Here is a 19014-nt window from a genome sequence, read left to right on the forward strand (position 1 = left end):
TGTTGTATGGAAACCAATTTGTCAATAAATTTCATAAAAATAAATAAATAAATAAATAAAATAAAACTATAAAACCTCTATAAAAAAATACAGAAAAAAATCTATGTGGCGGCACCTGGGTGGCGTAGTCAGTTAAGTGTCTGGCTCTTGATTTTGGCTCAGGTCATGATCTCACTGTTTGAGTTTGAGACCCACATCAGGCTCTGTGCTGACAGTGCAGAACCTGCTTGGGATTCTCTGTCTCTCCCTCTCTCTCTGTCCCTCCCCTGCTTGCCCACACATCCTCTCTCAAAATAAATAAATAAACTAAAAACAAAACAAAACAAAATCTATGTGACCTTGGGACAAAGATTTCTTAGAATACAAAATACATGAATCATATATATAAAAATCAATACATGTATAAAACTTCAAAACTTTTGTTCTTCTAAAACACTATATAAAAAAAAAAGAAAAGCAAGCCACAGAACAGGACGAATTGTTTGTGATACAGATATCTGACAAAGGACTTGTACCTAGAATACATGAAGAACTCTGACAATTCCATAATAAGACAGTTAGAAAGGAAGAAAGGAAGAAAGGAAGAAAGGAAGAAAGGAAGAAAGGAAGAAAGGAAGGAAGGAAGGAAGGAAGGAAGGAAGAAAGAAAGAAAGAAAGAAAGAAAGAAAGAAAGAAAGAAAGAAAAAGGAGGCAATGGGGAGCCTGGTTGGCTTAGTTGGTTAAACGTCTGACTCTTGATTTCAGCTCAGGTCATGATCTCATGCTTCATGAGACAGAGCCCTGTGTCAGGCTCTGCGCTGATGACATAGAAACTGTTTAGGATTCTCTGTCTCCCGCTCTCTGCCCATCCCCTGCTCATTCTCTCTCTCTCAGAATAAATAAACTTAAAAAAAAAAAAAAAGATGGAAGATATGAAAGACATTTCACAATAAAAGGATATGAATAGCCAAAAGCATATGAAAAGATGTTCACATCATTAGTCATTAGAAAAAAGCAAGCTAAAACCACAGTGAAATACCCCTATATACTTAGAATGACTAAAATTTTAAAAGCCTAACAGTACCATGCATTTGCAAAGATGTAAGACAAGTGGATTTCTCATATACTGCTGGTGGAAGAATAAAATGCAACAATCATTTTGAAAAATAGTTTGAACAGTTTTTTAACAGGTTAAACATTCATCTACCATGCCACCCACAAGGAAAGAGTTTACAATGCAGGTATGATTAATTAGTCCTTGTATTTTCCCAAGGGAACCAGGACTGATGTTGGCCAATCCTTAGGAATGTGGTCTTTAGAGTTTTCTTTATGTTGGTTATTGATGATTTTGTAATATACACTAGAGCAATGGACTTTGCCTACTGGCTTGTCTAATTGCTTTGCACAAACATCAAGACTGATGATGTATGCCTGAGTTTCATGTACCATGGCTGGCTGCACAGCAGGACATGTCTATGTGTGAACCAGATCCCCCATAAAAGTCTCAGATCCTAAGACTGGAATGGGGTTCCCTGGGCAGAAACATTCCATACATATCCTTATAGTTCACTGCCATAAAGAAAGCATGCCCTATGTGCTCAGACAAGGGAGGACTAGAAAACCTATGCCTTAAGTCCCTATATACCACTAATACATTTCTCTTTGCTGCTACCTATCTCTACCTTTGGTTGTATTAAATCTTAACCATTAGTATAAGCTGCTTTTGATACTTATGAGTCTTCTGGCAAACCATAGAAGGAAACACCACCTACTCATTCTACTTCCAGGTATTTATCCCTCAAGAAACCAAACCAAAACAAAACAAACAAAAACATATATCTGCACAAAGACTAGTACACAAATATTCAAAGCAGGTTCATTTGTGATAGCCAAAAACTGGAAACCTCAAACTGTCCATCAATAGGTGGAAAAAAAAAAAAAAAAAGAATTAACTGTTAATATATACAACTACATGGCCACAACTCAAAATCATTATGCTGAGGGAAAGAAGCCACATACAAAAGAGTACATACTACATGATCACATTTATATGAAATTCTATAAAGTAAAAATTAATTTATAATGACAAAGTATATTCATGGTTGCCTAGAGCCAAAGTGGTAGGGAGAGACAGAATGTAACAAAGGATAAGGAAATGCTTGAGGATGATGGAAATTTTCTAAACCTTGATTATATATTTCAAAACTTGCTGAATTATACACATTAAATCCCTGTCTCAGGTTCTGCTATTAAATATCCCAACCTAAGACAGGCATGTTTGGTAGCAAAATGATGAGTAAGTTTCCTGTGTAATGGACTTAATTTCTTCTCTAAGAAAGCAAAGTCATTTGCTAGAGGGCAGTATTTATCATAAGTTGGAGGAGAGTGGCAAAGGTTTGAAACAGTCATAGCAGAACTACTTGATCAAAAAGAAGAAGAAGAAGAAGAAGAAGAAGAAGAAGAAGAAGAAGAAGGAGGAGGAAGTTGACGATGACGACAGTCTAGCTATGCAAGATCCTTTTGAGATTGGTTCTCATGTATGTATACTGGTATCAACTGCTAACTCCTTTTAGCAGGTACTCACCTGCAAGGAAAAAGAAAACAGCTGGATTTGTATAGGATTAAATTTTATCAGATGAGTGCAACACACAGGGGAAAGGAAGATGTGGTAAGCAGAATAATGACATCCAAAAATATCTTCCCCTTAGTCCCTGGAACCTGGAAATGTGTTGCCTTACATGATAAAAGGCCCTTGCAGAAGTGAATACATTATACATCTTGAGATGGAGAGATTATTCTGGATTACCTGGGTGGGCCCAATGTAATCACAAGGGTCCTTATAAATGAGCGAGGGTGGCGGGACAATCAAAGAAGTTGTAACAACAGAAACATGTCAGAGTAATGCAGTGTGAGAGGATAAAACAACCATAGCTGACTTTGAAGGTAGAAAAGGGCATTAACCCAAGGAATGCAGGCAGTGTCTAGAAGCTGGAAAAGGCAAGGGAATTAATTCTCTCCTAGAGCCTCCAGAAGAAATGCAGATTTACTGACACCTTGATTTTAGCACAGTGAGATCCACTTCAGACTCCAGACTTCCAAAATTGTAGGATCATTTGTGTTGTTTTAAGCCATCAAGTTTGCATAATTTGTTACAGCAGCAATAGGGAATTAATCCAGATTAAGCAATGTTTTTTTTCTAAAAAGACCGTGCTATCTAAGCTGGATAAAAAGGAAATTGAATCAAGGAGATGGCTAACGGATGAGGAGAAACAGAGGGGCCAATGACAGCAATAAAGAAGGTGATAAAGTAGTGTAGCTAAATGGTATCTTATTTGCTGAAAAGAAATGCGTTTTTTAAGAAATGCTTGTTCTTAGGGGCGCCTGGGTGGTGCAGTCGGTTGAGCGCCCGACTTCAGCCAGGTCACGATCTTGCGGTCCATGAGTTCGAGCCCCGCGTCGGGCTCTGGGCTGATGGCTCAGAGCCTGGAGCCTGTTTCCGATTCTGTGTCTCCCTCTCTCTCTGCCCCTCCCCCGCTCATGCTCTGTCTCTCTCTGTCCCAAAAATAAATAAACGTTGAAAAAAAAAATTAAAAAAAAAAAAAAGAAATGCTTGTTCTTAAATATATGGGGGGAAAATCTCATTGGCATTATTTAAGTAAGTGTTTTTTAAAAAGACGGTGGATGTGCAGAGAAAACATTTGACAAAATACAGCATCCTTTCTTGATAAAAACCCTCACGAAAGTAAGGATAGAAGGAGCATATCTCTAGATCATAAAAGCCATATGTGAATGACCCAATGCTAATATCATCCTCAATGGGGAAAAACTTTCCCCCTGACAGCTTTCCCCCTAAGGTCAGGAACAAGACACGGATGTCCACTCTCACCACTGTTATTCAACATAGTATTGGAAGTCTTAGCCTCTGCAATCAGACAACACAAAGAAATAAAAGGCATCCAAATTGGCCAGGAGGAAGTCAAACTTTCACTCTTCGCAGATGACATGATACTCTACATGGAAAACCCAAAAGATTCCACCAAAAAACTGCTAGAATTGATTCGTGAATTCAGCAAAGCTGCAGGATATAAAATCAATGCATAGAAATCGATTACATTCCCATACACCAACAATGAAGCAACAGAAAGAGAAATCAAGGAATCGATCCCACTTACAGTTGCACAAAAAAACCATAAAATACCTAGGAATAAATCTAACCAAAGAGGTGAAAAATCTATACAATGAAAACTATAGAAACCTTACGAAAGAAATTGAAGAAGACACAAAAAAATGGAAAAAAGATTCCATGCTCCTGGATAGGAAGAACAAATATTGTTAAAATGTCAGTACTACCCAAAGCAATCTACATATTTAATGCAATCCCTGTCAAAATAATACCAGCATTCTTCACAGAGCTAGAACAAATAATCCTAAAATTTGTATGGAACCAGAAAAGACCCCGAATAACCAAAGCAATCTTGAAAAAGAAAACCAAAGCAGGAAGCATCACAATCCTGGACTTCATATACCACAAAGCTGTAATCATCAAGACAGTATGGTACTGGCACAAAAACGGACACTCAGATCAATGGAACAGAATAGAGAACCCAGAAATGGACAAAGGTATGGCCAACTAATCTTTGACAAAGCAGGAAAGAATACCCAATGGAATAAAGACAGTCTCTTCAGCAAGTGGTGCTGGGAAAACTGGACAGCAACATGCAGAAGAATGAACCTGGACCACTTTCTTACACCATACACAAAAATAAACTCAAAATGGATGAAAGACCTCAATGTAAGACAGGAAGCCATCAGAATCCTTGAGGAGAAAGCAGGCAAAAACCTCTTTGATCTTGCCTGCAGCAATCTTACTCAACATGTCTCCAGAGGCAAGGGAAACCAAAGCAAAAATCAACTACTGGGACCTCATCAAAATAAAAAGCTTCTGCACAGCAAAGGAAACAATCAGCAAAACTAAAAGGCAACCTATGGAATGGAGAAGATATTTGCAAATGACGTATCAGATAAAGGGTTAGTATGCCAAATCTATAAAGAACTTATCAAACTCAACACCCAAAAAACAAATAATCCAGTGAAGAAATGGGCAAAAGACATGAATAGACACTTCTCGAAAGAAGATATCCAGATGGCCAACTGACACATGAAAAAATGCTCAACATCACTCATCTTCAGGGAAATACAAATCAAAATCACAATGAGATACCACCTCACACCTGTCAGAATGGCTAAGATTAACAACTCAGGCAACAACAGATGTTGGTGAGGAGGCGGAGAAAGAGGATCTCTTTTGCAGTGTTGGTGGAAATGCAAGCTAGTGCAGCTACTCTGGAAAACAGTATGGAGGTTCCTCAAAAAACTATAAATAGAACTACCCTATGACCCAACAATTGCACTACTAGGCATTTATCCAAGGGATACAGGTATGCTGTTTCGAAGGGACACATGCACCCCCATGTTTATGGCAGCACTATCAACAACAGCCAAAGTATGGAAAGAGCCCTAGTGTCCATCGATGGATGAATGGATAAAGAAGATGTGGTATATATATACAATTGAGTATTACTCGGCAATCAAAAAGAATGAAATCTTGCCGTTTGCAACTACGTGGATAGAACTGGAGGGTATTTGTAAAATTAGTAAGAGAAAGACAAATATCGTATGACTTCACTCATATGAGGACTTTAAGAGACAAAACAGATGAACATAAGAGAAGGAAAACAAAAATAATATAAAAACAGGGAGGGGGACAAAACAGAAGAGACTCATAAATATGGAGAACAAACTGAGGGTTACAGGAGGGGTTGTTGGAGGGGGGATGGGCTAAAAGGATAAGGGGCACTAAGGAATCTACTCCTGAAATCATTGTTGCACTATATGCTAACTAATTTGGATGTAAATTAAAAAAATGAAATATTAGGGGCGCCTGGGTGGCTCAGTCAGTTAAGTGTCCGACTTCGGCTCAGGTCATGATCTTGTGGTTCACGAGTTCAAGCCCCGTGTCGGGCTCTGTGCTGACAGCTCAGAGCCTGGAGCCTGCTTCCGATTCCCTGTCTCCCTCTCTCTCTGACCCTCCCCCCCATTCATGCTCTGTCTCTCTCTGTCTCAAAAAATAAATAAACATTTAAAAAAAAATTAAAAAAAAAAAGAAATATTAAATAAATAAATAAATATAAAAAATAAAAAGATAGTGGATGAAAAGTAGTCCAGAAACAGTAATTGGGAACAAGGAGACTAACCACATCATTTTATTATTTTATATGCCCATCATAAGCAGAAAATGTTTCTTACTCATCTTTCTATTCTAAATACCCAGCATAATTCCTGCACATAGTCAGCATGCAATTAATGTTTTAGGAATAAATGAGTAACTTCTTTTTGTATCACTCTTATCACAAGCTGCTCCTAAAAAGCAGACATAAAACCTGAGGCCAAGAGAAGGAAGATTTATTACTAAAGGCATAAAGCTAAAGACAGAAATGAAGGGATGAAAGACCTTGACTTCTCACCTCTTCCTGGATATCTTAGGACACCACTTTTAGGAAAATCACCAAATGAAACCTTTAAAGAAATTAAAACAGATTTTTAAGATTCCCATACTCTGACTTTGCACATAACACCAAGAAGTGGAAAAGAAGTAGAGGCTGAAATTCTGAATGACTATGTACCAAATATATTAAGAATGTTCTCCACTTCCCTCTTTTATCCCACAAACAGAAGTAATAAGAAATGATGTAGTTAACATTTATTATTTAGCTGCCCACCCAGCAACACTTTCCTTAGGGTAACCACCCCTCTCCCATTTCACATGGCCTGCTCAGTAGGTTGCTGGCCTACCTATCTCCCATCACAGGGCTATAAATGTAACTCAGTCTAACCAAAGTACCCCATCTCCAAGGCCAAAATGAATGATGAAGGTCAATCAAAAATCACACCCAAGACTTTCTGCTAGAATAAAGGAGATTGCCTCTTGACCAAAAAAATGCAGTTGGAGCTCCCAGAAGCCTTAGTCCTCAGCCATAGGCAATTAAGTCCACACACAGAAGAAAGCAGAAGCAAGAAATGAAGACACAGAACTGATGACATTACTTAATCCCTGGATCCAGCTGTGTCTCAAGACACAGCCACCAAATAAATTTCATCTCCTACACTTTTACTTTTTGGTTTACTATTAAAAGTACATTTCTCTCAGCTTTAAAATGTAAGAATACTAATTAAGAAGGGCAGGAAACAACTGTTTCTGGATATTAAATATGATACAGAGGCCAAGCTAAGCTATTGTTTCTTTAACCAAAAGTGGACCTGTTCAGAAATCATAGTTAATGATTCCTCTCTTTCTATTGTCTAGGCTTCTTAGTACTGTTCAAAAGAAAACACGCTCCGGTAGAATGTAAAAATGTTTAAGATTTAATTGAGATTTCTGCATTAGATGGAAAAAAGGTCCTTGATCTCTATGGTCTCATCTAATTCAGATATTCTACATTGTCTTTCCTTTTGCACAGCCACCCACCATCAAAAGAGCTCAGAATATAGACATACCAAGATTCTCCCCAATTCATGACATATGGACAGACGTTATGATGAACCCAAATCCATGTCCCAACTCACAGCCAGTTTTACTCAGTTTCTAGAACATGCAGTCAGAGTGTAAAAAAGAGAAGAGAAATGGATATGTTCCCCCAGAGAAGTGTTCAAAGATAATGTGAATAAACTGTAAATAATTTTCAACACCCAGATATTAACTTCTAGGCTACTGATCATGAAATGTTCAAACATGAAATTAAACAGTGTAACCAAGTAATAAGGGGCTTTTAAAAACTTTAAAAAAAAAGAAAGAAAGAAATGGTTTGCTAGTTATACTTTTTTAATCTTGGCATTTTAATTCAAATTACTGTATGAAAAAATCCTTACTCCCTATAAATTGCCAGCAGTTTTACCTTGCTTCTTGTCTTCACTTTTGATTTGCTCTTCTGTTTTCTTTTCAACTTTTTCTTATTTAAAATTTTCTTATTCCTAAAAATGGAAAAAACAAATTACAAAAGTTCGTATTAGAACATACAAAGCTATGAAAAACAGGTACTTCTAAAGTAGACATTTGAATATTTCTCCTATAAGCTTTCTTTTTATGAAACAATATACTCTAGATGTACATATAAGATGTAGCTACTGAAATAATTATACTGGAAAGCTAAGAAACACACATTAAATGATTAAAAATTGAATTCTGCGAATAGTTAAAAAAAATTTTTTTAACGTTTATTTTTGAGAGACAGACAGATTGTGAGCAGGGGAGGGGCACACAGAGGGATGGAGACACAAAATCAGACAGGCTCCAGGCTCTGAGCAGTCAGCACAGAGCCTGATGCGGGCTCAAACGCACCAGCTGTTGAGATCATGACCTAAGCTGAAGTCAAACACTCAACCAAATGAGCAACCCAGGTGCCCCTCTGCAAATATTTTTATAAAACTAAAAAATGTAAAACAGCATCAAATGAAGTTTTAAAAATTTTATTCAACAGTGGGGATGCTAATAAAATATCACATATGTTCCCTTCCCAGAAAAATGTGCTCTTTGTAGTAGTGAGGTCTACAGTGTAAAAAGGGACAGGAGGCACTTTTTACTAAATTACTATAGAAAAAAACCCCAACTCATACTCTTCTCACATTCTGCAGTCAGTTTTTCATCACCTCACAGTCCTAAGACAAAATTATTCTCTAAGCAGATGGAAGCCCCTGAATGACTTTGAGAAAGAGATGGGGGGAAAAATGTGGCAAAGAATTATAGTGGAAGAAACAAGAGTCAAGGAAAACAATTTATTTTATTTTCATTTAATATTTTTTTATGTCTGCCATGCTGAGGTGCACACTGTTAGTACTAAAAATACAGGACGAAAAAGAAAAAGTTCTTGACCTCAAGGAGCTCAAAGACTTGAATGAAAAACACAGGTGAATAATCTATGAAGAGGATGCTACTGCTATAAAAAAAATAGTGAAGAAGAAGAGGAGGACGAGAAAAGGAGGGAGGCAGAGAAAGGGAAGAGAAGTGTAGAGGAAGAGAAGGAGGGGAAGGAAGAGACTCTAGATGCTGGAGGTCAAGTCCTTAACACTTGGTAACTAACTTACTGGAAGCTGTGACCAAAACAAAAGTTGTAAGCCTAGGCCACCTGGAGGTAGGGATGTCACTCATAAAAATAGGGAAGTCAAGGGGAACAATTAGTTTCCAAAAAGAAAAAATTGGTTCAGCTTTAAAGATGTTTGAGTTAAAGATACTAAAATGCCAACAAGATAGACATGAACAAGCATATGAAAATTCATCTCTGCCAGTTCCTTCAGCTCCCTAAACCAAAATAATCACAAAATCTTGTCAACTATGTCTTATAAACAGTTCTTGAATCTGTTTACATCGTCTCTACTGCTGCAATTCTTTTTTTTTTTTTTTAACTGCTGCAATTCTAATAATCTAAGTTACCACCACTTCTTGCCCGGTCTACTTCGTTATTCATTTCTGCACATCCACATTTGCCCCACTTCAATTCATTCTTCATACAGGAACCCAAATCAACTTTTAAAAACACAAATCTGAGTAGGTAATTACCTCACTTAAAACCCTACTAGTATCTTCTCAATTCTCTTGGGATAAAGTCCAAAATCATTGGTACAGTTTAAGAGATCTTTTACCAAGATCTGGCCTCTGCCAGCCTCTCCTTCTTCATTTTGCATCTGCCTCCAACTTATTCATCATACTCCAGGCACAAAAATATCCTTCTAGTTGTCTGACCTGCTAATAAGCTCCTTGGGGGCTTTCACAAAGGTTCTCCCTCTTCCTGGCATTCTCTCCCACATCTTCTGCTAACCACTAGTCAGTCACCTCTGAGGTTCCAATAGAAGTGTCGTTTATTCAGGAATGTCTCAGAGTGGGTTAGTTTCCCTAATATACACTCTCATTTCATTTTACATTTGTGTTTGATTGTGCAATCTCCCACTGTAATTATGTATGAGGTTATGTGTTTAATGCACTACTCCTTCATAAAGCTCCAAAAGTACAGAGGCCATGTCTTTCTTATGCAGTGTTCTAGCCTCTTTGTCCAAAAAAGTACCTAGAACAAAGTACTTAATACTATTTTGAGAGAAAGAGAAAAGCAGGAGGAAAGAGAGAGGAAGGAGAGAAAAGAGGGAAGAAGTTCAGAGCTATGGCTATAAACCTTAAGCTTACAGAGTAAAATAAGCAGAGGACCAAGGATAGATTCATAGATATGCCAATACATTTAAAGGATATGGAGCCAGACATGTCCATTTAGGAGCTATCCATGAGATTATTTTACACAGATTTTGGTGCCAAGTAGGTAATGGAAAAATGTGTGTAGGTAAGATTTCCCCAGGATAGCATACTACAAAAGTAAAGAGAAAGACTGATCAATAGTGTCATGTGCTACAAATAAACACATATACCTGCTTACAGTCTATTCAACTATGCACATTGTGGGAGCATGAAGAATGTCTATTTCTTTCTTTCTTTTTGTTTAAAGAATATTTATTTTAACTCTTTACTTTCAATACCAACATCAGTCCCTGACATAAAATGGATGTTCAAGAATTATCACATGAAGAAAAAGTTAATGAAAAAGTAAGGAGTAATTCTCATTATGGTTTAGAAAACCAACGTCACTTTATACTAGAACGAAATGAGTTATTTGAGCAACAGGTATATGTAACTGCTAAAAGGTTAGTCCCTTCTATACAATTTAGTCAAGGTTCACTCAAAAACAATCTTCAGAGAAGAATACATAAAGCTAAGTTAAGATGACTCTCCTGAAGCTTAGTTATCACAGACTTAAATTTTCACAAATATACACCAATATTTTTCTTTTGTTTAATGAACATCTTTAAAGTTCAAATGGCTTTAATATGTATTCCCAAAAATATTTCTTCCTATGCATTTAATTAGTTTGGCATTTAATTAGCTATAACAATGTTAATGAATCTAAACCCACCAATTCCTGAATATAAACAGCTTTTGCCATATTCTCACAAATTGATTTCACTGTGTTTTCTGTTAATTTGGCTTGTTTTAGAATTAGATGTTTATCAAAAAGAGAAAGTAATAAGTTAAAAAGTATATGAAGAAAATTTATAGTCAACATTAGGAAATAAAAATGCTATTTGCTAGTAAGTTAACATCCCGATATATGACTAATGGGAAAGCTTAGTTGAAAACCAAGTTTAAAATAAACTTTTCATGACATCGGAGGATGGATAAAAGGAAAGTTCTAGAAACCAGTCTCGCAAGTTAACAATTTACCTTGGAATTTATGATGATTTAGGATGTTTTAAATTTTAAACCAAATAAGAACTTAATGAAGAATGTCTGAAATTGGTCCTGTAGAATTTTTAATCATTTCACAGAAAGAACCTCACACCAGTGAGATTTTAAAGAATTATGGGTGCTAATAGAAGGCAAAAGCTGTTAACATTCTTTAATATTTATTTTTAAAATATTTACTTTAAAAATTCCAAAGAAGCAATTTTTAATAGCTACCCCTGTTTATGGAAAACCAATTTTTTTCTGCAATATAAGAACAAATGAATTTTGCAAGTTGTTCCATGATACAGATCATTAGCTTTTATACCAGCTTATTACAGAATCTGTTTTCCAACAAAACAAAAATTAGTCATAATTTAGTTTAAAAATGTCTCGTCTCTCACTCTGAATCTGTATCTTCGTCTGTAAAATAAAACGATGAAGGTGATGATTTCTGAGATGACTAGAGTTTTAATAAATCCAAATTCAAAAAACTTCTGGGATAAGATTTCAAACTTTTGTTTAATTTCCCTTAGTAACAAGAAAGGAAAAATCCCTGGTGTGAGGCAGGAATAGGCAAGTTGTTTTTTTGTTTTGTTTGTTTCTGTAAAGGGCTAGATTATAAATATTTTTCATTTTGTAGACTATAGGATCTCTGTTGCAACTACTCAACCATTATAGCCTGAAAGCAGACACAGACAACACATAAACAGACAAGTGTGGTTATATTCCAAACTATTTCAGGACAGTGAAGTTTGAATTTTATATAATGTTTATGTGCCCAAAACATTGTTTTTAAGCTTTTAAAAATGTCAAAACCATTCTTAGTTCACAGGCCATACAAAGCAGGCACTGGACCAATTTGGTCTGTGTGTCACAGTTGGTCGACCCCTGAACTAGAGCGTATTTTGATAAACAGGCTCATATCAGAAAGAAAAAAAATAACTATTAGTATGCAACACAAATAAAACTATTCAAAATAGTCAGTATGCTAATATAAATAAGCATTCTTAAAATTATCTGCCTTTTCATTTCACAAAGATAAACTCCTGACTTCCACTTCCGTAAAATAAGATACTAGAGCATTGCTTTTCCTTGAAAAAACTCGACTAGCATAGGAATGCTGTGGAAGTAATTAAGGAGCAGATGAACTAAAACTCCAGAGATGAAAGAGCACTTCAAGGGTGAGCTCAGACCATTGGCATTTTCTTCCATGGGGGTATTAGCAAAGTTTGGGTACAAGTGAGGTCAAATTGAACTTAGTTTAAACAGAGGAACTCTGCTGAAGAAAACCAGGAATTAGTGGTGCTTTAACTAGAATGAGACTGGAAATCTAGAAAGGCTTCAAATACTCAGCCAGTTTCCCCAATGATACAAAGCTTAGTGATGGGATGCTTAAGGATAGGGAAGCTGGGCCAGCAGGACAGAGTCAATTTCCCACAGTCTCCCAATGTCTAGAAGACAGAATCCCAGTGGAGGGAGGAATCTACTTAATCCATGACTGGACTGAGATTGTCAACATCTCATCCTATTTGACCAACAGAGCAAATAGCAAACCTCTCTGAAAGAAAACAACTGTTCTCTTACACATAACGTTAGGCACATAGCATACATATTAAGAGATACATAAAGAAGCAAAATAATGTGACAGATCATCCCAAGAAAAAACCAGACAATCAGGCAGACTCTAGATAATTGGTAACTGAAGTTAAGAGGCAAGGATTTAAAATAGATGCAAACATGGAAAAATTGAATGAAATGATGTAATTTTCAACAGAACTTACAAAAAAAAAGGCAAGTGGATTTTCTGAAAAGTAAGTATTTGAAATTAAGAACTTGTCAAATGATTTTATGAGCAGAATAGACTAGAGAAAACAGGATTCATGGACTTACAGACAGGCCAAGGGAAAATATCCAAACTCAAACACAGAGAAAAGAATGAGATGAATAAAACAGAAAGTATGAAACATGTGGAACACAGTCAAATAGTCTCATAGTCATGTAATTGAAATCCAAGACAGAGAAAAAAAGAATGGACAAAAGCAATATGTGAAGAAATAATTAATGACAATTTTACAAAAGTGAGGAAAGAAATCAACTCAGAGATTCAAGAAACTCAAGGAAATCTCAAGCAGGAATATGCAAAGAAAACCACACTAAAGCAACCAAATGCTGGGCACAGTCAAATTGCTGAAACAAAGGATAAAGAGAAAATCTTAAAAGCAACAAGAGAAAAAAGATGCACTCAAAGGAACAACAATAAGATTGATAGCTTCCATTCTCTGTGTTGAACAGTGCTGGCAGACAGAGAGGGGAGTGGGTAGCAACCTAGAATTATGTGCTTATCAAAAATATCCTTTAAAAATGAAGATAAAAATAGAGATATTTTTAGGACCACAAAAGCTGACATAATTCATTGTCAACATACGAACACTATAAGAAATACAAGGGAAGGTCTTCCTTTAATAATTGTTATGTCACAATTTTAAAAAGGACACAGACTTAAAGTAGAAGAAATGGAGAAGATAATATCCTGAACACAGTGACCGCCCTTGCAAAAAATGTTGGTATGGTTATATTAGTATTTTACAAATTAATTAAATTTATTAAACTGAGAGAGACAGTATGCAAGCAGGGGAGGGGCAGAGAGGAAGACAGAGCATCCAATGAGGGCACCACGCTGGCAGTGCAGAGCCCGACGCACGGCTCAAACCCACAAACCATGAGATCGTGACTTGAATCAAAGTTGAATACTTCACTGACTGAGCCATCCAAGTGCCCTGACAAATTAATTTTTAAGGCTAAAAGTATTATTAGAGATGAACTGAGCATTTCATAATGCTAACTGCGTCAATTCAATAGGAAAACCTAGCAATCCCAAATTTGAATGCATCTCATAACAACATAACTTCACAACACATGAAGCAAAATTGAGCAAAGTAAAAGGACAAGGATGAATTCACAATCAAAAGAGTAGATTTCGACATACCTGTCTCTAATTGACAAAAGAAGTAGAGGACAAAACAGCTTGGATATAGAAAGACATTAAAACATGATTAATCAACCTAATTAACATACATAGAAAACCACACCTAACAACTGCAGAATGTACATTCTTTTTTTTTTTTTTTTAGTTTATTTATTTATTTTGAAAGAAAGAGAGCACCATCAGGGGAGGCGCAGAAAGAGAGAAGGGGAGAGAGAATCACAGCAGGCTTTGAACTATCAGCATGCAGCCAGATGCAGGGCTGGAACTCACAAACCAGGAGATCATGCATGACCTGAGCAGAAATCAAGAGCCGGATACTTAACCAACTGACCCACCCAGGCGCCCCAAGAATGCACATTCTTTTCTAATGTAAGCAGAATATTTACCAAAATAGGCAACAGTATGCTGAACCACAAACCAAGTCTCAACAAATTTCTAAAGACTATGATTATCATCACAGAACAGTTAGAAACCAAAAGAAAGAAAACTAAGATATTCCCAAATGTTTTAAAATCTTTAAAAAACAAAAACAAAAACAGGTTTTAAATAACCTATGAGTCAAAGAGCTATAATGGAAAGCTAAAATGGAAATCAGAAAATATTTTCAATTAAATAAAAATGACATATGACATATCAAAACTTGTGAAATGCAGCTAAAGTAGTGCTCAGGGAAAATGTACAGCTTTTTACAAAGATATAAATGCATATAATGAAAAAAGAAATTTTGAAAGTAAATGAGCTAGGCATACAACTTTAGAAACTAGAAAAACAAAAGCACATAAAGAATGTAAAGAAAGGAAAACAAAAGAAAGAACAGATATTACTAAAATAGAAAGCAGACATTCAATAGAGAAAATCAAGGAACCAAAACTAGTTCTCTGAAAAGATTAATACAAGACTGCTCCAGCAAAACTAGTCAGGAAAAAAATAAAATCACAATTACCCATATGAGAAATAAGAAAGAGGACATCACTATGGATGCTGCCCATAAATTTCACAATTTAAATATGAGGACAAATTCCATTGCAAAATATAACTTCTCAATACTAAACAAGGAAAAACAATACAACATCTGAATAGTCCTCTCTCTGTTAATGACACTGAACCCCTAACCAATATCTTCCCACAAAGAAAACTGTAGACTCAGTGGCTTCACCAGTGAATTCCTTTAAACACTTAATTCACTGGTACATTCTTTCAAACAACTTCAATCTTAAACTAACTCTTCCTAGAATATAAAAAGAAACTTTCCCCAACTCATTTTATGAGACTAGCATAATTCTGATACCAAAATCTGAAAAGAATATTTCAAAATAAGAAAACTTTAAGCCAATATCTCCAATGAATGTAGAAGCAAAAAATACTACATAGCCAAAAAGTGGAAACAACCCAAATGTTCATCAATTGACAATAGATAAACAACATGTGGTACATCCATATAATGGAATATTATTCAGTCATAAAAAAGAAACAAGTAGACACATGCTACATTATGGATGAACCTTGAAAACACTATGCTAAGTGAAAGAAACAAAGGCCACCAATGGTCACAAATTGTATGATTCTATTTATATGAAATGTTCAAATTAGACAAATCCATAGAAACAGGAAACTGATTAGTGGTTACCGGGGGCTGATGGAAAAGATAAGGGGAGTGACTATTAATGGGTATGGGATTTCTTTTTCGGGGTGAGGAAAACTATTCTCGTTGTACAACTTTGTTAATATACTAAAACCACTGATTTGTATATTTTTACATGGTGTGTTTTATGATACATAAATTACATTTCAATTAAAAATGTGACATAAAAGTCACTGATCTAAAAATAATTCTAATGTTCAGCAACATATAAAAAGGATAGATAAAATGTAAGATCTAATCAATGTAATTCAACGTAATAACAAAATAAGGAAAAAATATGACCATTTCAAGAGAAAAAGAAAAAGTATTTTATAAAACTCAACTGTTTGTGATGAAATGCCTCCTCAGTAAGAAGAAAAAAAAGTAATCTGTTAATTACTAAATCTGATAACTACTTCATCTGTAAGTCAGCCAAGGAAAAGAAATAAAAGTCATAATGGCTAAAAAGAAAACAGTAAAGCATTTTTACTTGTAGATAACCTAACTGTGTTTATAGAAAGTACAAAGTAATCTACAAATAATAAGTGAATTACCCAGGTCACTAGATACAACACTAATTTTTTAAAAATCAACAAATTTTAAAGCACTATATTATGTAAACTGAAGCTTTTCTATATAAGCCAGACTTATTTCTCCTGTGTAATTAATGTAATGATACTCTCATTATTGTGTTAAAGCATCACTAAATAAATTAGGGAGAACAGTAGTCTGATTACTAAGTAGAAAACTTTTATTTACTTAACCTAGGCTGATAATTAGTAATAAGAAAAGAGATTTTAGCAGTTCAAACTGATCTAGGGGAGAGATGCAAACAGATTTCCTATATATAGCTTCAGTCTCCTGATCTATTTACAAGTCTTCATATGGGGAGGGGTTGGGGATGGGGGATAAAAACTATAAATAAAAGCACCTTGGCAGTAGGCAGAGGAATATAAGAAAAAGAGGGTGAGAGGAAAGAAGTCTCTGAAAAGTTAGGACTTTTAGACCATGCCTCATTCAGATTTATGCCATAAGTACACACAGGCTAAGTGGGTGAGAAAAACTCAAGCCATGAAGCAACTGTAAAACTTTCTAAAGACAATCTATTCACCCCAGGTCTCAGAGAGCTACCACAAGGGTAATGACAGCAGTCAAATAAGCAGGCCCACAAAGACACAAGGCATAATGAAAACTAGCAGAAACAGACAACAGAAAGACCCAGAACAAAGTGCAGGTGAAATTTTCAGATACAACTATGTTTACCAAACTCAAAGAAATAAAAGCCTAAAATATCTGCAGCGTATGGGGAATATAGCATATATAAAAGAGAATCTAATCAAACTTGTATGAAAATGAAAAATAACTGAAATTAAAGACTCACTAGGTAGGTTTGCAGCATATCAGACACAGGTGAATAAAGAATTTGAAGAGATTGGGAAAAAAGTATCTAGAATTCAGCACAGAAAGATAAAAAGGTTGAAAATGTGCCCTTCAGGCAACCTCCTCCTTCAACTCCCACCATCCCAAAAGAGAAAGCCCTTGTTCCATCCAAGTACACTTCTCATACACTGGACTCCATCTCATTCACCATCCTTGGAATTTCACTCAACTACTTACATCCATTCTTTGTTCACTCTTTAATCTCTTTTACCTATGACTTCTAACCCTAGAAGCCTCCTCCAAATGGGAAAAAAATAATAATAATAAAAGTTATTTGATTCTCTATTTCTCTTCATCACTAAATTTCTTAGGAAAAAACTGTCATGAATTTTTTCAATCCCTTACTTTCAAGCTCCTACATGTATAGGAGACTTCCACAAACTTCCTTGTTGCCTACTGAACTCCCTAACTTCAGTCTTTATCCTTCACATTCTTCCATTTATAAGTATTGTCAAACAGTCTACTTTAAATACCTTCCTTCTACCCTTTGGTTTCAACCCCTATTTTAGGGCTCCTTCAACTCTTGATGATGATTCTCAATCTTCTTTATTAGCTCCTTTTCCTGTCCTTTAAATCTTTAGTACGTATAGTATGTCTTATGAGAGTTATTTGTTTATATTCTATATTTATTTCTATATTGGTATTTTACAAACCTTGTTTGCCATAATCCGTAACAACCCTAAACATAACTACTGATAGTTTCTGAAGATCATCACAATGCTGGTCTAGAGCCAGTTATGTTCTCTCATAATGAAGGTAATCTACCATAAAAATTGACAACTTTTCTTGCCACTTCAAAACTCCACTCCTTAACCATTTATTCAGATTAGATCATCTAACCCTCTTCTTTACTTCTTAAATGGGGACATCATTATGAAAGTACTCCTTTTACTTTCCTTTCACTCAGCAGGAAATGTTCTCTACAAGGCCCTTACTCCATAAATTATCCCCATTCTCTTTTTTGTTCATTATTCCTGCCCTTCTCCCTCAGTCTACCAGGTTAAGAGTACAGAATTTAGAGACAAATGGCCTAGGTTCAAAAGCAGGCTGTGTCATTTATTAGCCGTGATCTTGGGAAAGTTACTTAACCTCTCTGCCTCAGTTGTCTGATCTGCAAAATAGGGTGAAAACAGTACCTCTCTCATTGGATTATAAAGCACTTAGAATTATGCCTGGTATTTAATAAGCACTAAACAGGGATGCCTGGGTGGCCTCAGTTGGTTAAGCATAAGACTCTTGATTTTGGCTCAGGTCATGATCTCACGGTTCCTGAGATTGAGCTCCAAGTTGGGTTCTGCACTAAGCAGGAGCCTGCTTGGGATTCTCTCTATCCCTCTCTCTCTCTGCCCCTCCCCCGCATACTCTAGCACTTTTTCTCTCTCTCTCTCTCTCTCTCTCTCAAAATAAATGCTTAAAAAAATAAGTACTAACAAATTTTATTTCTTATTATTACTGTGCTAAAGTGACTACGTTGGTTTGTGTTTCCCCAGAAGCAGACTTGATTCAAGGATTCATTTAAAAGTAATTGTTTTGAGGGGAAGGAAAAAAAAAAAAAAAGAGTTTAGAGTGGGAGAGAGCCAAAGCATAAGAGACTGTTAAAAACTGAGAACAAACTGAGGGTTGATGGGGGGAGGGAGGGTGGGTGATGGGTATTGAGGAGGGCACCTTTTG

The 19014-nt window shown here is 35.8% G+C and overlaps 1 protein-coding gene across 10 annotated transcripts in view; it reads right to left on the reverse strand.

Moving 5' to 3' along the window:
• The window catches only part of MYCBP2 (MYC binding protein 2), a 286982-nt gene that overhangs the window by 249415 nt on the left and 18553 nt on the right, over positions 1 to 19014 (reverse strand). For all 10 annotated transcript variants that reach the window (XM_047853582.1, XM_047853618.1, XM_047853590.1 and 7 more), the window contains exon 2: positions 7932 to 8007. In XM_047853582.1, coding sequence (XP_047709538.1) covers positions 7932 to 8007 — 76 coding nt within the window. The remainder of the gene's footprint in view (positions 1 to 7931; positions 8008 to 19014) is intronic.

The sequence above is a fragment of the Prionailurus viverrinus genome, chromosome A1 (assembly GCF_022837055.1).
Source record: "Prionailurus viverrinus isolate Anna chromosome A1, UM_Priviv_1.0, whole genome shotgun sequence".
NCBI lineage: Eukaryota > Metazoa > Chordata > Mammalia > Carnivora > Felidae > Prionailurus > Prionailurus viverrinus.